General features: G+C 42.6%; 1 protein-coding gene and 1 non-coding gene across 4 annotated transcripts in view; one reads left to right on the top strand and one right to left on the bottom strand.

Moving 5' to 3' along the window:
• The first annotated feature begins 1,724 nt into the window (after positions 1-1,724).
• APH1B (aph-1 homolog B, gamma-secretase subunit) overlaps positions 1,725-19,586 on the top strand; it is a 45,740-nt gene continuing 27,878 nt past the window's right edge. For 2 of the 3 annotated variants that reach the window (XM_069596253.1, XM_069596254.1), the window contains exons 1-4: positions 1,725-1,942; positions 3,847-4,017; positions 9,857-9,927; positions 11,314-11,436. In XM_069596253.1, the coding sequence (XP_069452354.1) occupies positions 1,830-1,942; positions 3,847-4,017; positions 9,857-9,927; positions 11,314-11,436 (478 nt within the window). In that variant the 5' untranslated portion in view covers positions 1,725-1,829. The remainder of the gene's footprint in view (positions 1,943-3,846; positions 4,018-9,856; positions 9,928-11,313; positions 11,437-19,586) is intronic. The other variant, XM_069596255.1, reaches the window with a different exon arrangement.
• TRNAS-GGA (transfer RNA serine (anticodon GGA)) lies at positions 7,790-7,861 on the bottom strand. Its single transcript has one exon. It is a non-coding gene; the product is annotated as a tRNA-Ser (tRNA).

Genomic DNA, 19,586 nt, shown 5'->3' with positions numbered 1-19,586 from the left:
AGAACAAAACAAAAACCCTGCCCTCCAAAATTTTATGTATTAATGGGAGAGACAAACGAGTAAAAACTGAGCAGGGAGATGTTCCTGTTACTATGAATGCCTTCAAAACAATTTTGTAAAGACTTGGCAGGAGTGGAGTACAAATAAAACTAGCTCACCAAAACAACCCCGAGACGGGGCTTTTACAGTCTGAGAGTTATCACCTGGGTCGTCACAGCCACTCCAGCTACAGTTTTGTACAGTCAACAAATGGCATAATGTCCTTTAAAAAAAAGACTCCTTTGTTTAGAAATGGAATCCTGCCTATGTCCTGTGTGTTCTTCTTCAGTTGATCTGGAATCTTCCCCTGTCCTGGATACAAAGGGGGTTGGGGACCTCCACTCCTCTTAGGCACCTCACAGCTGGTGTCCTTGGCCAGCTTGATGTATACAGTTAGTGGCAGCAGGGGACTGAGTGCTTTGCTCCAATTCTAAAATCTCCAGCGATCTCTGCCTCTGGATCAGAAGCTACTACACCTTGAGACATGTTAGAACTGGACATGGAACAACAGACTGGTTCCAAATTGGGAGAGGAGTATGTCAAGGCTGTATGTTGTCACCCTACTTATTTAACTTATATGCAGTGTATATCATGGGAAATGCTGGGCTGGATGAAGCATAAGCTGGAATCAAAATTGCCGGGAGAAGTATCAATAACCTCAGATATGCAGATAACACCATCCTTATGGCAGAAAGCGAAGAGGAACTAAAGAGCCTCTTGATGGAAGTGAAAGAGGAGAGTGAAAAAGCTGGCTTAAAACTCAACATTCAGAAAACTAAGATCATGGCATCCGGTACCATCACTTCATGGCAAAGAGATCGGGAAACAATAGAAGCAGTAAAAGACTATTTTCTTGTGCTCCAAAATCACTGCAAATGACTGCAGCCATGAAATTAAAAGATGCTTGCTCCTTAGAAAAAAAAGCTGTGAGGAACCTAGACAGCGCATTAAAAAGCAGAGACATTACTTTCCTGACAAAGGCCCACATAGTCAAAGCTATGGTTTTACCAGTAGTCATGTACGTATGTGAGAGTTGGACCATAAAGAAGACTGAGCACCAAAGAATTGATGCTTTCAAACTGTGTTATTGGAGAAGACTCTCGAGAGTCCCTTGGACTGTAAGGAGATCAAACTAGTCAACCCTAAAGGAAATCAATCCTGAATATTCATTGGAAGGACTGATGCTGAAGCTCCAATACTTTGGCCACCTGATGCGAAGAGCCAGCTCATCCTGATGCTGGGAAAGATTGAAGGCAAGAGGAGAAGGGGCGACAGAGGATGAGATAGTTGGATGGCATCACCAACTCAATGGACAAGAATTTGAGCAAACTCCAGGAGATGGTGAAGGACAGGGAAGCCTGGTGCTGCAGTCCACGGGCTCGTAGAGTGGAGGAGGACTGAGCAAGCAACCAACAACGACTCCAGAGCGGAAGCCCGGTGAGGCCCGCCCCGCCGCGCCTCGCCCCGCCCCGCCCCGCCGCACCCCGCCCCGCCCCGCCCCGCCGCGCCCCGCCGCGCCCCTCCCGCCCCGCCCCGCTGCGCCCCGCCGCGCCCCGCCCTTCGCCGTGCAGCGCCCCGTGCCTTCGCCGCGGTCCGCCCACCGCCGCGGTCCGCCCATTGGCGCACCTCGCCCCGCCTCCACCACGCCCTCGCCCTCCGCGGCGCCCCGCTCTCGCCCCGCCTCCAGTCCCTGGTACTGCTCCGCCCTCGTCCCGGTTCTCAGCTGGTTCGGCGCTCTGCGCCCCAGTGTCCAGGCCAGGCCCCCACCTCGGCAGGCTTCTGCGGTCACCATGACGGCGGCCGTGTTCTTCGGCTGCGCCTTCATTGCCTTCGGGCCTGCGCTCGCCCTCTACATCTTCACCATCGTCACCGAGCCGTTACGCATCATCTTTCTCATCATTGGGTAAGGCGGTTGCGCCGGGAAACCTGGACCCGGGGCTCCCCTCCCCCGCCGGGGGTACCCGCGATCCCTGGCGCCCCACCAAACATCTCGATCACGTTGGGCTTTAGAGCAGAGAATGGTTGGAAGTGGGAGAGCTGAGACCCCTTCCGCTGGGACTTCTTGCCCTCCTCCGAGGGTCGGCGACCTCAGAGAGCGAGCTCACGTCGTGAAGGAGCTCACGCCGTGGGTCTCAGAAAACCCTGGCGCTTGGCTCGGTAGTCTTTGCCTAGGGTCCGTGGGTGGGCGTTCGTCATACATTAAAACTGTGTAAAGAATTGTGGATAACTTCAAATATGCATCTTTGATTTATTTGAAGAGAGCGCCCGTCAGATTCAAACAGGCATCTCTAATCCCAAGCTAGTTAAGAGCCCTTAAGCATCTGGGAATCAGGTGCTTTAAAACACACTCCTGCCCAATCCCTACCCGTGATCAACTGAATAGAAATGTCTAGGGGGTGGGATTCGGACTACGCAATCTAAGAGACCCAGGTGACCCAGGTATGCGGCCAAAGGGTAAGAAGCCTGTGAAAACTCCGCATCACCTGTAGTGCATCTCTTTCCAGGAGCTTGGTCAATACCGAACTCCTGTGGCGAATGTGATCGTAATGCCAGTTTTCACCTGTCTGGCAGCTCTTACTGGAGCTTCCCCATGACCCTCTGTGCTGTTGAGTCTCAATTGGCATCAGGAGAAACGGCGAGGCCAGGCCAGTGAGTCCCACCTTTTCTGAACTTCTTCACCACTCACACTGTATTGAAAGTGCTGCATCACAAGAGTCATTTAAAAACCAATATAGAGGGACTTCACTGGTGGTCCAGTGGTTAAGAATCTGCCATTAAGTTCAGGGGACTCTGGTTCGATCCTGGTTGGGGAACCAAGATCCGACATGCCTGCTGCGGGGTAACCACACCTGCTGGCCACAACTAAGACCCTATGTGGCCAAGTAAAACAAAACAAAATACAATAGAGATTTGGGCAGAAAGTCTATAAAGCTTGTTATAATCATTAAACTCCACAGGAATGTTGTAAAAACCAGACCTGGGAAACTGATCTAGATCAGAGCACAGGCTTTCAACATCTGGATTTTAAACAACTGTTCTGTTAATAGAGACATAGACATTTTCCTGGAAAAAATATTTACACATGAGTGGACAAAGCTTTAATTAGGAAGCTTAATTAGCAAATAACGAAATTTCCAGCCAGACAGTCCTTGGCAAATAGTCTTCAGATGTACTTACAAAAAGAAGGGTCACTGAAAAAAGTGATTTTTTAACGAAAAATTTCAAATTCCTGTTGGACTGCATGTTTGTTTCACCAGGGAAACTGCACATTGATTGAGAACAGTTGAACGTTTTCTGTCAGGAAATCTCTCTCTTCTCAAGCAGGGTTTTGTTTTTATTTTTATTTACTTATTTTATATGTAATTCTTTCAGCTGTAAGCAGCATCTCTTGGCTCTATACATTTTATTTATTTTTAACTTTTCACTTTGTTTTGGGCTGTAGCCAGTTACAATGTTGTGATAGATTAAGGTGAAGAGCAAAGGACTCAGCCATATGGATACATGTATCCATTCTCCCCCAAACCACGCTGCTATATTTAAAAGGAATAACCAGAACCTGCTGTGTATAGCACATGGAATCCTGCTCAGTGTTATGTGGCAACCTGTACATTTTATTATTATTATTATTATTTTTGCCATGTGATATGTGGGATCTTATTCCCCAACCAAGAATCAAACCTGCTCTCCCTGCATTGGAAGCTCAGAGCCCTAACCACTGGATGACCAAGGAAGTCCCTTTTTTCTTTCCTGCCTTTAAATCGTTTTTCATCCTGTTCACTTATAACTTTTTTCCCTTCCAATTTTCAGAGCTTTCTTCTGGTTGGTGTCTCTGCTGTTTTCTTCCCTCATTTGGTTCACGACAGCAACCCTTATTGGTAACAAAGATGAACCAAGAGAGAAATATTTGCTGATTTTTGGAGTGTTAATCTCAGTCCTTATCCAAGAAATGTTCCGGTTTGCATATTATAAACTTTTAAAGTAAGTTAAGTGTTTGGTTTACTTTTTTCCCCCAGTGTTTTTTGAATTATTATGTAGTAATTTGAAACATTAATATGTTGTTGTATTTGAAGGTCCATGTTTTCCTACATAGTTCCAAGCCAGGGGATCATACATTTCTAGCCTGAAAATATTGAGTATTTTGAGTTGTGGGCCCTCATTCCTTCCTTCACTCGTTCAAAAAATATGTCTTGAGAATTTGCTTAATGCTGTGCACTACTCTGGGTACTGGGGATACATCATGATTAAAAGACAGTCTCATGGTGGTACCTTATAGTGGAAAGAGACAACAAATGAATAAATAAGAAAATACATCGTATATTACAAGATAAGTGCCGTAGAGAAAAATAAAGGTAGAGAAAGTCATTGAAACAATAAGTACAAAAACTGTTCCAAATCAGAATTTTTATGTGCTTCTCTTTGACATCACCTAAAATAGATAATTCCTACGACAGTTATGCTTGCCATAATTTTGACTGTATTGGGGGAAACAGGTGTTCATTTTGTGATAATGTCATTTGATTTCATGTCTGTCATAGAAAAATACATTTTAAAAAAGTGGGCATGAGTTCCCTTTCTAGGCCAGAAAGTAGGTCATCTGTAGGATCCACGAGGAGCTCACGTGAAACCACTGTTTGAAAGCACAGCGTGAACTTGGAATAGTATTTTCCTTCTGGCAGTAATGAGTTTGGCTTTGATTACGTAGTAATGCTTAGTTAGTAGAATGATAAATGTGCTGCTTTTTCATTTCTGCAAATGAGTTCATTAAAGCACTTTATGAATTGCAAGGGTGCAACCAAGACAGAAAGGACCTCAATAGCATCTCTTGTAATAGGCTTCTGATCCTTTATTCCTGCCAAAATGCCAAGGCTTCTGTATTTTTTATTGGATGCTTTTAATAACAGATACTGAAATTTTAATAATGAAGCAATTTAAACCACCAGTAGAAAACCAGGAAGCCATTGCTTAGAAACAAAAGTAGTATCTTAGAAAAGGTTTAACAATGAAAGTTCCATTAGTTCCTGGAGATATTAAAGAGCAACAGATAAAAATTAAAGATAACATTTCAGGTTCCATGGGAATTACAGTATCCTTAAGAGATGGACATTCAGCTATGGTTGAATATTTCTGGCTTGCAGCAGTTAACTGCCATTCCAAAATTTAAATTTTACTGTAGACTATGTTAAGGTAATAAAAATCTCCCCTCTTTTTCACCTCTACCATGCACAGGCAAGCAGTTTCTCACATGGTTGTCATCTTCTCTCTTTAAAGACTGTGCATTCCCCGTTTTCTCACCCGGCCCTCAGAAGACGCGGGTGTGGCTTCCAAATCTTTTCCTGTCTCTGTTCTTTTCTGTCAGTGGACACACCCCTTTCTGGCAGTGCCTGGGGTTTACCTGTGCCCAGGACCCAGCACAGTGCCCCCCTGTGGTCAGAACGGTCCAGAAAGCAGGGCACCTCCCACCGCCGACAGGGCACTTTTCTCTTAACCCAGCTTCCGACTGCACTGGACCTTCTTACTCTAGCGTCATCGCCATTGGCTCACATTGGGTTTGCGTTTTCTAATTTCAGTAGATTTTCACAGATCAGGTCCTGGCTTTAGTAATAACCCTTTAGGACCTGAGATTCTACCTCAGTTACCTGAATTGGCTAACTGAGTATCTGCTCTTTACTGTTGTCTGTCTTCATGATTTCCACCTGAAAAGCAAAGCTTTATTGGCTCTAATCCAACATGAGTTGCCTTTTTGCGGGGAGGTGGGGGAGGGGCGGTGGCTATTGCTGTGCTGCTTGTGAGATCTTAGTTCCCTGACCAAGGATTGAACCTGCGCCCTGGCGATGAAAGTGCGGAGTTCTAACCACTGGACTGCCAGGAAGTTCCCCATGGGTTACCCTTTTTAATGAGGGCAGTGAGGGCATAGGACCACATATGGAAGGAAGTATTGCTGTCAGTCTGCAGGCTCTCAGGCCAGGAAATTCAGAGAAGCCTCCTTGGCCTTCTGGGGAAACCATATTTGGTCCTCCAAAAGGACCTTTGGAGATTTGCAGATAAATAATAGGACAGGTATGTATCAACAGGTGCCTTTGTTTGCCTCTACAAAATGGATCTGCAACAAACCTTTGGAATATGACAGATATTTTCCTAGCACATTTTTAAAATGTTGGATGTTATATCAGTTCAGTTCAGTTGCTCAGTCATGTCCGACTCTTTGCAACCCCATGAATCGCAGCACGCCAGGCCTCCCTGTCCATCACCAACTCCTGGAGCTCACTCAGATTCACGTCCATCGAGTCAGTGATGCCATCCAGCCATCTCATCCTCTGTCATCCCCTTCTCATCCTGCCCCCAATCCCTCCCAGCATCAGGGTCTTTTCCAATGAGTCAGCTCTTCACATGAGGTAGCCAAAGTACTGGAGCTTCAGCTTTAGCATCATTCCTTCCAAAGAAATCCCAGGGCTGATCTCCTTCAGAATGGACTGGTTGGATCTCCCTGCAGTCCAAGGGACTCTCAAGAGTCTTCTCCAGCACCACAGTTCAAAAGCATCAATTCTTCGGCGCTCAGCCTTCTTCACAGTCCAACTCTCACATCCATACATGACCACAGGAAAAACCATAGCCTTGACTAGACGGACCTTAGTCGGCAAAGTAATGTCTCTGCTTTTCAATATGCTATCTAGGTTGATCATAGCTTTCCTTCCAAGGAGTAAGTGTCTTTTAATTTCATGGCTGCAGTCACCATCTGCAGTGATTTTGGAGCCCCCAAAAATAAAGTCTGACACTGTTTCCACTGTTTCCCCATCTATTTCCCATGAAGTGATGGGACCGAATGCCATGATCTTCATTTTCTGAATGTTGAGCTTTAAGCCAACATTTTCACTCTCCTTTTTCACTTTCATCAAGAGGCTTTTTAGTTCTTCTTCACTTTCTGCCATAAGGGTGGTGTCATCTGTATATCTGAGGTTATTGATATTTCTCCCGGCAATCTTGATTCCGGCATGTGCTTCTTCCAGCCCAGCGTTTCTCATGATGTACTCTGCATAGAAGGATGTTATATAGTTACATGTTAAAACAAGTTTGAGAATTATGTACTTTAATCATGACTAACGTGCTTCGATTCGTGGAGTCGCAAAGAGTCGGACACAACTAAGCGACTGAACTAAACATTTATATAGATATATTTAAGTTGCTCTCTTAGGCTTCACCAAATTAAATATAGGAACTTCAGTTTAAGCAATATTTTAACTATCTCCACTGCCAAGGTAGGTTTTGAACTTTTAAGTTTAAAATACTGCCTCAGTAAAATTTTTGCTACTTGAATTTGGTGCCAAGATTAAAATGTGGAGAGCTTACACCAGTTTTATATATATATATGGAATTGAATCAAAGTATTTATTGTTGTTTGTTGTTTAGTCACTTCACTAGTGTCCAGCTGTTTTGTAGCCCCATGGACTGTAGCCTTCAAGGCTTCTCTGTCCATGGAATTCTCAAGGGAAGAATACTGGAGTGTGTTGCCATTTCCTTTTCCAGGGTATCAACCCAGGAATCAAACATGCATCTCCTGCATTGGCAGGCAGACTCTTTACCACTGAGAGCCACCAGGGAAGCCCACTTATCATTGTGAAAGTGAAAGTGAAGTCACTCAGTCGTGTCCGACTCCTTGTGACCCCGTGGACTGTAGCCTACCAGGCTCCTCCCTCCATGGGATTCTCCAGGCAAGAGTACTGGAGTGGGTTGCCATTTCCTTCTCCAGGGGGTCTTCCCAACCCAGGGATCGAACCTGGGTCTCCTGCATTCCAGGCAGACGCTTTAACCTCTGAGCCACCAGGGAAGCACCAATTTATTTCATGACTCAGGCCTTAGGAACAGTACTTCATCTTGAATGAATGAATTGTAACTTTCAGCCTAGCAAAGCATTGCACTGTGACAAATTGACATGTGGCCACAAATGAGTTTTTTCTATCTTAATTAGAAGGAAAAAAAAATCCTAGTTATGGTCCTGCATATTGCCTAAAATATACACTAGAATTTTTTTGGCTCAAAGTGAAGCTTTTGTAGTTTCAGTTGTCTGGTAATGCTGATACCATTAAGATTTGGTAATTTAAAAAATCACTTATAGAAGTAGTAAGATAATCATTGCTCCAACTTTTTAAAAGGCCTAAGTCTATTTTTAAAAATTCTAAAATAGTGTATTTACATGCATATTCTGTGGTACTTTCCCTCTCCTACACATACATGTGGAGTGAATCAGAGCAAACAAGAAAGCTGGTATGATTTATCATGTTTTTCAAAGTTTATATTTCAAAAAATTGACCTTTTTCTGTTTTGTTCTTAGAAACAATAATAAATGCAAACAAAAAATGTCCATTTCAGTAAAATGGTGAAATTAAAATCACTGTCCCTTATGTCATAATTTGTGGGTTGTGTCCATCAAGAACTTGGAAGCTGATCATGGTGCCTTTTCCTTTTTCACTTCCTGATATTGGCTCTGAGAACTGTTGGTGCCCTAGGCCTTAAGTTTAGAGCTTTAATATATTTGCGATAGCTGTACTTTGTTATACTAAATATCAAAAATCTTTTATTCATTACTGAGCAATTTATATAAAACAGAAGTCCTCCAAAATTTATTGATTCTATTATACCATTATATCTGTTTGTTGATGGAGATTATTGCTATTATGTAGGTCTGTACGCATTCATTAGCCTTTCAAAGCACTCCTGTGATAGGTGAGTTTATATAGGCTACTTGGGCATTTCAGGTGGTTATGATTCCAGAGAAAGAAGATCACAGTCACGTAAATTCTGGCTCATGTCCCTGGTACTAAATGATGCTTCCAAATGGAAGATGTTAAAAAGCAGAGACATTACTTTGCCAGCTTTGCCAAAGGTCCGTCTGGTCAGGGCTATGGTTTTTCCAGTAGTCATGTATGGATGTGAGAGTTGGACTGTAAAGAAAGCTGAGCGCTGAAGAATTGATGCTTTTGAACTGTGGTGTTGGAGAGGACTCTGGAGAGTCCCATGGACTGCAAGGAGATCCAACCAGCCTATCCTAAAGGAGATCAGTCCTGGGTGTTCATTGAAAGGACTGATGTTGAAGCTGAAACTCCAATACTTTGGCCACCTGATGCAAAGAACTGACTCATTTGAAAAGAGCCTGCTGCTGGGAAAGATTGAAGGTGGGAGGAGAAGGGGACAACAGAGGATGAGATGGTTGGATGGCATCACTGACTCAATGGACATGAGTTTGAGTAAACTCCTGAAGTTGGTGATGGACAGGAAGGCCTGGCGTCCTGCAGTCCATGGGGTTGCAAAAAGTCGGACACAAATGAGAGACTGAACTGATACTGAAGCTTAGTCATGGTGGTGCTAGTTGTAAAGAATCACCTGCCATTACAGGAGAATAAGAGATGAGATTTCAGTCCTTGGGTGGGGCAACCCACTCCAGTATTCTTGCCTGGAGAATCCTGGACAGAGGAGCCTGGCAGGCTACAGTACATAGGGTCACACAGAGTTGGATATGACTGAAGTCACTTAACACACAAGTTTAGTCATAAATATTGCTTTTTTCCCCCTTATTAAACCCAATCCTGATGGCTTGTTATATTATTTTTTCCTATTCTTTGTGAATGTCAGATAAAAGGCAAAAGTTGGTTGGAAATTTTGGTTGATTTTAGTTAATTGAAGCTTTGTTGTGTTCATGTAAATGGATTTTAGATTTAGTGTATAATCTGCTCAAAAACCTCATTAAGTATCTGAATTTTAAGATACCTTATGTGTTTTTCTGAGATACTACTTTAAAAAAATTATATGTGTGTTTTTATTTTAGGAAAGCCAGTGAGGGTTTGAAGATTATAAACCCATATGAGAAAGCACCCTCTATGAGATTGCTGGCTTATGGTAAGTTAGAGCTGCATAGTGTTGTGAAGATAAAAAAAAAAAAAACTTGACCTAAAAGCCATTTTTATCTTTTATAGCTTTGTGGGTTTCTAGTAGTATTTCGGAGAAGGCAGTGGCACCCCACTCCAGTGTTCTTGCCTGGAAAATCACATGGATGGAGGAGTCTTGTAGGCTGCAGTCCATGGAGTCGCTAAGAATCGGACACGACTGAGCGACTTCCCTTTCACTTTTCACTTTCATGCATTGGAGAAGGAAATGGCAACCCACTCCAGTGTTCTTGCCTGGAGAATCCCAGGGATAGAGGAGCCTGGTGGGCTGCCATCTGTGGGGTCGCACAGAGTCGGACATGACTGAAGTGACTTAGCAGCAGCAGCAGCAGTGGTATTTTACTACTGCATTGGCCTATTGGTGTATTTTTTTTTAAATTTTTATAGCTTTCTAGAGCCCTTTTATATGGAGAAGGCAATGGTACCCCACTCCAGTACTCTCGACTGGAAAATCCCATGGACAGAGGAGCCTGGTGGGCTGCAGTCCATGAGATCACGAAGAGTCAGACATGACTAAGCAACTTCACTTTCACTTTTCACTTTCATGCACTGGAGAAGGAAATGGCAACCCACTCCAGTGTTCTTGCCTAGAGAATCCCAGGGATGGAGGAGCCTGGTGGGCTGCCATCTGTGGGGTCGCACAGAGTCGGACATGACTGAAGCAACTTAGCAGCAGTAGCAGAGCCCTTTTATAAAGGAAAGTGATTTCAATTGACTCTTGTCTGTGTGTCCATTAACTATTAACCAAATTTGACAGGTTTTTTTAACATGTATACACTCCAGTTAACAATTTCCAAGTGATGTTACTGTTACCCTCTCTGGGTTGATTTCATGAATTTGTACTGGAAAGACTCTTCATATTAAAACAGTTAATATGTTTTCATATTTTTCTTTCAGAATTATGGTTTAAAGGTTGGATCTAGGTTCCAAAATTGAGTCACCCAGCTTGACCGAGGGATCCCTTTTACAATGCAATCACCCCTCAAGCTCAATTCCATCACAATTAATTCCGTAGACTCTGTTATCATGAATTAAAGTCAGAGCTTTAATATCATATCCTTCTGTCTCGCCTGTCACTTCAGAGCCTTCCTGGATCTCTTTCTGTCATTTCTCAATTCTCTGCTACATTTCACTATCCATTCCCCCACGCCCCGGCCCCCACCCCGGTTCATCATTTTGCCAAGCACTTGCCTTTTCTGAGCCAACTTTCCACTGCTTCTCCAACAGCCTGTGCACCCTTTTTCCTTCAGCAAAATAGTGTTCCCTAGTCCTTGGGGGTTTGATTTGAAGAGAAATCATAGTGTGAATAAGGTTTAACAGTGTTTTCCTTCCTCTTTAGTTTCTGGCCTTGGCTTTGGAATCATGAGTGGCGTATTTTCCTTTGTAAATACCCTGTCTGACTCCTTGGGACCAGGCACGGTGGGCATTCATGGGGACCCTCCCCAGTTCTTCCTAAATTCAGGTATGTGTCTGGTTTGAATGTTCAGACATCTGGTCTGTGGTCATCCTTAGTGGAATTCCCTGGCTTAGGAATTCCAGTGAATAGAAATTTATGTTGTACCTTCTAAAGGCAAGGTACTGTTAGACACTGAGATGAAAGAGACCTAGGAAAGTAAGAATTACAGTTAGGGTATTATTGAATTTTAGAGTGGATTTAGCTTGTATAAAATTCATTTTTCTGTTACTACACTAACAGTTTTGCTGTATAGTTGATATATTGTAAGTGAGTTTTTATAGGCGACATGCTTTTTTGTTCTAACAGCATTATTTTTAAAATTTTATTTTTAATTGGAGGATAATTACTTTACAATATTGTGATGGTTTCTGCCATACTTCAGCATGAAACAGCCACCGGCATGCACATGTCCCCTCCCTCTTAATCCTCCTTCCCACCTCCCTCCCCACCCCACCCCACCCCGCTGTGTGGTCACAGAGTGGGTTTCCTGCATCTGCAGCTTGTCCCCGCTGGCTATTGTACGTATGGTGATGTGTGTTTCAGTACTGCTCTCGAGTCCTCCTGCCTGCTCCCTCCCTGACTGGCACCAAAAGTCTAATCTTTATATGTGCACCTCTTTTGCTGCCCTGCAAATAGAATCATCAGTATCATCTTTCTAGATTCCACAGATACGTGTTAATATACAATATTAGTCTTTCTGACTGACTTCCCTCTATTTAAGAGGCTCTAGGTTCGTCAGCCTTATTAGAACTGACTCAAATGTGTTCCTTTTTATAGCTGAGTAATATTCCATTGTGTATCTGTACCACAACTTCTTAATCCTTTCACCTGTTGATGGACATCTAGATTGCTTCCATGTCCTAGCTATTGTAAATAGTGCTGCAAGGAACATTGGGGTACATGTGTCTCTTTCAATTATGGTTTCCCAGTAGTGGGATTTCTGGGTCATATGGTAGTTTTATTCCTAGTTTTTAAAGGAATCTCCACACTGTTTGGAAAATCCCACGGATGGAGGAGCCTGGTGGGCTGCAGTCCATGGGGTCGCTGAGGGTCGGACACGACTGAGCGACTTCACTCTCACTTTTCACTTCCATGCATTGGAGAAGGAAATGGCAGCCCACTCCAGTGTTCTTGCCTGGAGAATCCCAGGGACGGGGGAGCCTGGTAGACTGCCGTCTATGGGGTCGCACAGAGTCGGACACGACTGAAGCGACTCAGCAGCAGCACTATTCTCCATAGTGGCCATATCAGTTTGCATTCCCACCAACAGTGCAAAAAGTTCCCTTTTTTCCACACCCTCTCCAGCATTAGTTGTTTATAGACTTTTTGGTGATGACTGTTCTGACTGGTGTGAGATGATACCTTACTGTGGTTTTGATTTGCATTTCTGTAATAACGAGCGATGTTGAGCATCTTTTCATGTGTTGATTAGCCATCTGCGTGTCTTCTTTGGAGAAATGCCTGTTTAGGTCTTCTGCCCAACTTTTTGATTGTGTTGTTTTTCTGGTATGAGTTGCATGAGCTGCTTGTATATTTTGAAGATCAACCTTTTGTCAGTGTTTCATTTGCTGTTATTTTCTCCTATCCTGAGGGTTTTCTTTTCACTTTGCTTGCAGTTTCCTTCCTTGTGCAAAAGCTTTTAATCAGGTCCCATTTGTTTCTTTCTGGTTTTGTTTCCATTGCTCTAGGAGGTCAGTCATCGAGGATCTTGCTGTGATTTAGGTCAAAGTGTTCTGCCTGTGTTGTTTTTGTTTTTATTTATTGTCAGTGTAAGGACTAATCTTTATAGTTTGTCATCTTGGCCGCTTTGGGGCATGGAAAGTATAATTTAATCTTGAAATTGAGCGGAAGGAAGACAGTTCTTATTTAATGTGAGGTAATGGCACTTATCTAAAAAAATGTGTGTAGCATATCTAAAATTGTAACTGTAACAACCCATCTTCCTTGTTTCTTAAGAACTGGGACATCAGCAGGAACTTAAGAGTCCCTTGCTCCCCCCGACCCCTCCCCCACAGGAAACTGTTGCCTGATTTTGTGTCGTTCAGTCCCCGGGTTAGCCAGGTCTGAAACTTAGGTTTTAACATGTGCAGATGTTTTACTCTGAAGCTAAAACCTGGAATTTTTACCTTCATGTGTGTATCTGAAAAAATATATTTAGTTTTCTTCTTTTTGAACATTTAAAAATAAACTGTACTGTATTCTTTTAAAAAAAATAGTTGAGTTCATCTTTATCCAAGTTCAGTTCAGTTCAGTCGCTCAGTCGTGTCCAACTCTTTGCAACCCCATGAATCGCAGCACGCCAGGCCTCCCTGTCCATCACCAACTTCCGGAGTTCACTCAGACTCATGTCCATCGAGTCAGTGATGCCATCCAGCCATCTCATCCTCTGTCATCCCCTTCTCCTCCTGCCCCCAATCCCTCCCAGCATCAGAGTCTTTTCCAATGAGTCAACTCTTGGCATCAGGTGGCCAAAGTACTGGAGTTTCAGCTTTAGCATCATTCCTTCCAAAGAAATCCCAGGGCTGATCTCCTTCAGAATGGACTGGTTGGATCTCCTTGCAGTCCAAGGGACTCTCAAGAGTCTTCTCCAACACCACAGTTCAAACGCATCAATTCTTCAGCCCTCAGCCTTCTTCACAGTCCAACTCTCACATCCATACATGACCACTGAAAAAACTATAGCCTTGACTAGACGGACCTTAGTCAGCAAAGTAATGTCTCTGCTTTTGAATATGCTATCTAGATTGGTCATAACTTTCCTTCCAAGGAGTAAGTGTCTTTTAATTTCATGGCTGCAGTCACCATCTGCAGTGATTTTGGGGCCCCCCAAAATAGTCTGACACTGTTTCCACTGTTTCCCCATCTATTTCCCATGAAGTGATGGGGCCAGATGCCATGATCTTCGTTTTCTGAATGTTGAGCTTTAAGCCAACATTTTCACTCTCCTCTTTCACTTTCATCAAGAGGCTTTTTAGTTCTTCTTCACTTTATCTGCCATAAGGGTGGTGTCATCTCCATATCTGAGGTTATTGATATTTCTCCCGGCAGTCTTGATTCCAGCTTGTGCTTCTTCCAGCCCAGCGTTTTTCATGATGTACTCTGCATAGAAGTTAAATAAGCAGGGTGACAATATACAGCCTTGACGTACTCCTTTTCCTATTTGGAACCAGTCTGTTGTTCCATGTCCAGTTCTAACTGTTGCTTCCTGACTGCATATAGGTTTCTCAAGAGGCAGGTCAGGTGGTCTGGTATTCCCATCTCTTTCAGAATTTTCCACAGTTTGTTGTGATCCGCACAGTCAAAGATGCCTATAAAAAAGCCAACATATTTCAAACTGCTTTTCATCCACCAGATGAATATTGTCCCCGTGATACAATGATCACATGTTTGAGAGTTGGTAGTGTACATAATTAATATAAAATCTCTCCTAAATTAAACAAGAATCTATCAAAAAATAGCTTTCTAAAACACCACTGTATTTTTTTATCTTCATAAGCTATATCATTGAAATAAGTGACCCCATGCACAGATTCTTTTAATCAAATCATCTTTAACATCTTTACAAAAGTAATTTGTCTTCAAGGAGCTTATCATTTTGTAGGGGGAATAAGGCCCCCCAAAAAAGTGATTAATCTTGTCCAGGCAGTTTGAAGTTATAAAAGATATAAGGTGAAAGTGTTGGTCGCTCAGTGGCGCTGGACTCTTTGCGACCCCATGGACTGAGCCTGCCAGGCTTCTTTGTCCACAGAATTTCCCAGGCAAGAATACTGGAGTGGGTTGCCATTTCCTTCTCCAGGATAAGACGAGGTATAACCGAATTTTAAAAATTGGTGCAGTAAAAAGTTGAGAGATATCCTGCGTGTTACAGTGATCCTCCAACCCAGTGGACTCTTCGTTCATCATTTCGGTTTAGGCCTTGTTATCTCCTGTCTAGATTGCTACCATTAACCCCCACCTGGTTAGTCTTTCCCCAACACACTTTCTGTAGGTATCCACCCTTTATACTGTCCCCAAAGAAATCTTCCCTGTGTAAAACTAGGGCTTTTCAAGGCCTACAGGATAAAGTCAAGGCCCTTCACATCTGGCTACAAGTTAGAGGAAGAGAAAGTATGTTAGTGGATTGGGTCATACTGATTCAGTCGTGCCTCCAACAGAGCAAATTATCTTCCTTTTAAACATCCCATAACTAGAGTATTTCTGACAATTTTAAAAACTGATCATAATAAAGGGTCTTAGTATTTTTTTAGAACTGTAATATAAGTAGCTAAAATCTGTTAGCATCCAATATAAATTAATAAAACATATCCAGGAGGGGGTGCTACAGTTTTCTGTATTTTCCTAAATCAGTGTATTATACTGCTACATAAGCAGTTTTCTTTTTTGCTTCTCAAGTAGCAGTCTCCTAATGAAATTTATTTTTCTACCAGCTTCTATCACTAGATGGCGCTAATTCCCTTTAGAGAGCTAGGCTGTTTTCGCAAGATTGACTTAAAATGATTCTTTTAGAAGAAAGTGAAAAATGTGCAGCAATTTGGTGATAGTATTTGTGACTTCTGTAAATTCAAGAAAAAAAGTGTTATAATATCTTTAGAGGTGGCAAGAATACATAGAATAACTGTACAAAAAAGATCTTCATGACCCAGATAATCATGATGGTGTGATCACTCACCTAGAGTCAGACATCCTGGAATGTGAAGTCAAGTGGGCCTTAGGAAGCATCACTACGAGCAAAGCTAGTGGAGGTGATGGAATTCCAGTTGAGCTTTTTCAAATCCTAAAAGATGGTGCTGTGAAAGTGCTCCACTCAATATGCCAGCAAATTTGGAAAACTCAGCAGTGGCCACAGGACTGGAAAAGGTCAGTTTTCATTCCAATCCCAAAGACAGGCAATGCCAAAGAATGCTCAAACTACCGCACAATTGCACTCATCTCACACGCCAGTAAAGTGATGATTAAAATTCTCCAAGCCAGGCTTCAGCAATACATGAACCGTGGACTTCCAGATGTTCAAGCTGAAATGGCAGAGGAACCAGAGATCAAATTGCCAACATCCGCTGGATCATGGAAAAAGCAACAGAGTTCCAGAAAAACATCTATTTCTGCTTTTTGACTATGCCAAAGCCTTTGACTGTGTGGATCACAATAAACTGTGGAAAATTCTGAAAGAGATGGGAATACCAGACCACCTGACCTGCCTCTTGAGAAATCTGTATGCAGGTCAGGAAGCAACAGTTAGAACTGGACATGGAACAACAGCCTGGTTCCAAATAGGAAAAGGAGTATGTCAGGCTGTATATTGTCACCCTGCTTATTTAACTTTTATGCAGAGTACATCATGAGAAACACTGGGCTGGAAGAAGCACAAGGTGGAATCAAGACTGCCGGGAGAAATATCAAGAACGTCAGATATGCAGATGACACCACCCGTATGGGAGAAAGTGAAGAGGAACTAAAAAGCCTCTTGGTGAAAGAAAGAGGAGAGTGAAAAAGCTGGCTTAAAGATCAACATTCAGAAAATGAAGATCATGGTATCCAGTCCCATCACTTCATGGCAAATAGGTGGGTAAATAGTGGAAACAGTGGCTGACTTTATTTTTCTGGGCTCCAAAATCACTGAAGATGGTGATTGCAGCCATGAAATTAGAAGATGCTTACTCCTTGGAAGAAAAGTTATGATCAACTTAGCATATTAAAAAGCAGAGACATTGCTTTGCCAATGAAGGTCTGTCTAATCAAGGCTATGGTTTTTCCAGTGGTCATGTATGGATGTGAGAGTTGGGCTGTGAAGAAAGTTGAGTGCAGAAGAATTGATGCTTTCGAAGTGTGGTGTTGGAGAAGACTCTTGAGAGTCCCTTGGACTGCAAGGAGATCCAACCAGTCCATTCTAAAGGAGATCAGTCCTGGGTGTTCATTGAAAGGACTGATGTTGAAGCTGAAACTCAAATACTTTTGCCACCTGATGCAAAGAGCTGACTCATTGGAAAAGACTCTGATGCTGGGAGGAACTGGGGGCACGAGGAGAAGGGGACCACAGAGAATGAGATGGCTGGATGGCATCACTGACTCAATGGACATGGGTTTGGGTGGACTCCGGGAGTTGGTGATGGACAGGGAAGCCTGGTGTGCTGCGGTTCATGGGGTCACAAAGAGTCAGACACAACTTAGTAACTGAACTGAACTGAATATCTTTAGCTAAGTTAGGATGGCAGGCTGAACATGCTATGAATGTGTACCTATAGAGTCAGGAATACCTGTTACTTTATCATGTGCTAGAGTTTATTGGTTATAACATCATTCTTTTAAACTTTTAATTATACATTTAAGAAATTGCTTACTGCATTTAAAAATATAATCTCAAATTTGCTTATATTTGTCTTTATTGTGTATATTATTTGCTGCTGTTACCATGTGTTTAAGCATGAGATCATTTAAAATTTTTCATTTAGTTTCAGTTCAGTCATGTCCAACTCTTTGATACCCCATGGACTGCAGCACACCAGCCCTCCCTGTCCATTAGCAACTCCTGGAGTTTACTCAAACTCATGTCCATTGAGTCAGGGATGCCATCCAACCATCTCATCCTCTGTTGTCCCCTCCTACTCCCGCCTTCAGTCTTTCCCAGCATCAGGGTCTTTTCCAGTGAGTCAGTTCTTTGCATCAGGTGGCCGAAGTAATGGAGTTTCAGCTTTAGCGTCAGTCTTTCCAGTGATTATTCAGGACTGATCTCCTTTAGAATGGGCTGGTTGGATCTCCTTGCAGTCCAAGGGACTCTCAAGAGTCTTCTCCAACACCACACTTCAAAAGCATCAATTCTTCGGAGCTCAACTTTCTTTATGGTCCAACTCTCACATCCATACATGACCACTGGAAAAACCATAGCCTTGATTAGAGCTACCTTCATTGGCAAAGTAATGTTTCTGCTTTTCAATATGCTGTCTAGGTTGGTCATAACTTTTCTTCCAAGGAGTAAGCGTCTTTTAATTTCATGGCTGCAGTCACCATCTACAGTGATTTTGGAGCCCCCCAAAATAAAGTCTGTCACTGTTTCCACTGTTTCCCCATCTATTTCCCATGAAGTGATGGGACCAGATGCCATGATCTTCGTTTTCTGAATGTTGAGCTTTAAGCCAACTTTTTCACTCTCCTCTTTATCTTTCATCAAGAGGCTCTTTACCGTACTCCATTACAAATGGCCAATAACCAGAATAAAAAGGAATATGAGATCTAATTAGTATATCTGTTAGTACAAGTTATACACTATATGATTCCTTTATGTACATAGGTTTTCATGTAGCAAGTAAGCATAGTTTATAAATTAAATGTATTATAAGTTAATTCTTTTTGTTTGTAGTTGTGTAGCAGGCTAACATTAACTTTTATTAGAATCATTATCATTTCTTAGAAATTCTGTACAGAGGCAAGGTATGGGAACTGAGTCTTAAGTTCAAGTCATATCCTGGCTCATTAATTTAGTGTTTTAGGCAAGTCCATTTGATCATTTAATCTTTCATTCAATGAATAATTAAGTATTTTTATTCAAGACCCAGTCAGTGTCTATACTTTCCACTCTCAGTGGGGAATAAAGACACACAACCGGTTATAACAAAGTGTGATAAATACTGTGATGAGGAAGAGCCATGAGCACACAGGACAGCTCTCACCCACTCATTGTATCAGCACTTCTCCTTTGTGATACTCACCATATTTGTAATTGATTAGTCAGCTGTGCAGTCATTTGTGTCTTTCACCCCAACTGGGTGCTCAGCCATAAAAGGGCAAAGACTTTCTGTCTTGTTTCCTGCAGTATCCTTAGCACTTTGTGGAGTTCTTTGTTTCTAGATGAACTCATAAATATTTTTTGAAAAAAAAAAGGAAAGGTAGGCATTGCTTATGGAGGAAGTGTTATCCGAGTAGAAAGTTAAAGGATGAATAGTAGGTAGGCTGGCAGAGCAAGGTGGTTGTTGGGAAGGAATGTTCCAGGCAGAGGGAAGCAGTCTTCCTAGTAGTCCTGGAGGTAAGAAAGACATTGTTCACGGGCACAGAAGAACTTGACTTCCGCCCAACCCTCAATGTCCTCGTTTCATCAGAGGCAAAAATAATACCTAGCTCTGGGTTATAAAGAATTAAATTAGAGAGTGTATATTTAAGTGCTTTAT

Source organism: Ovis canadensis, chromosome 7, assembly GCF_042477335.2.
Source record: "Ovis canadensis isolate MfBH-ARS-UI-01 breed Bighorn chromosome 7, ARS-UI_OviCan_v2, whole genome shotgun sequence".
In the NCBI taxonomy this organism is placed as follows: domain Eukaryota; kingdom Metazoa; phylum Chordata; class Mammalia; order Artiodactyla; family Bovidae; genus Ovis; species Ovis canadensis.
The sequence above is the reverse complement of the archived record's forward strand: the minus strand, read 5'-3'. Positions and strand labels throughout refer to the sequence as shown.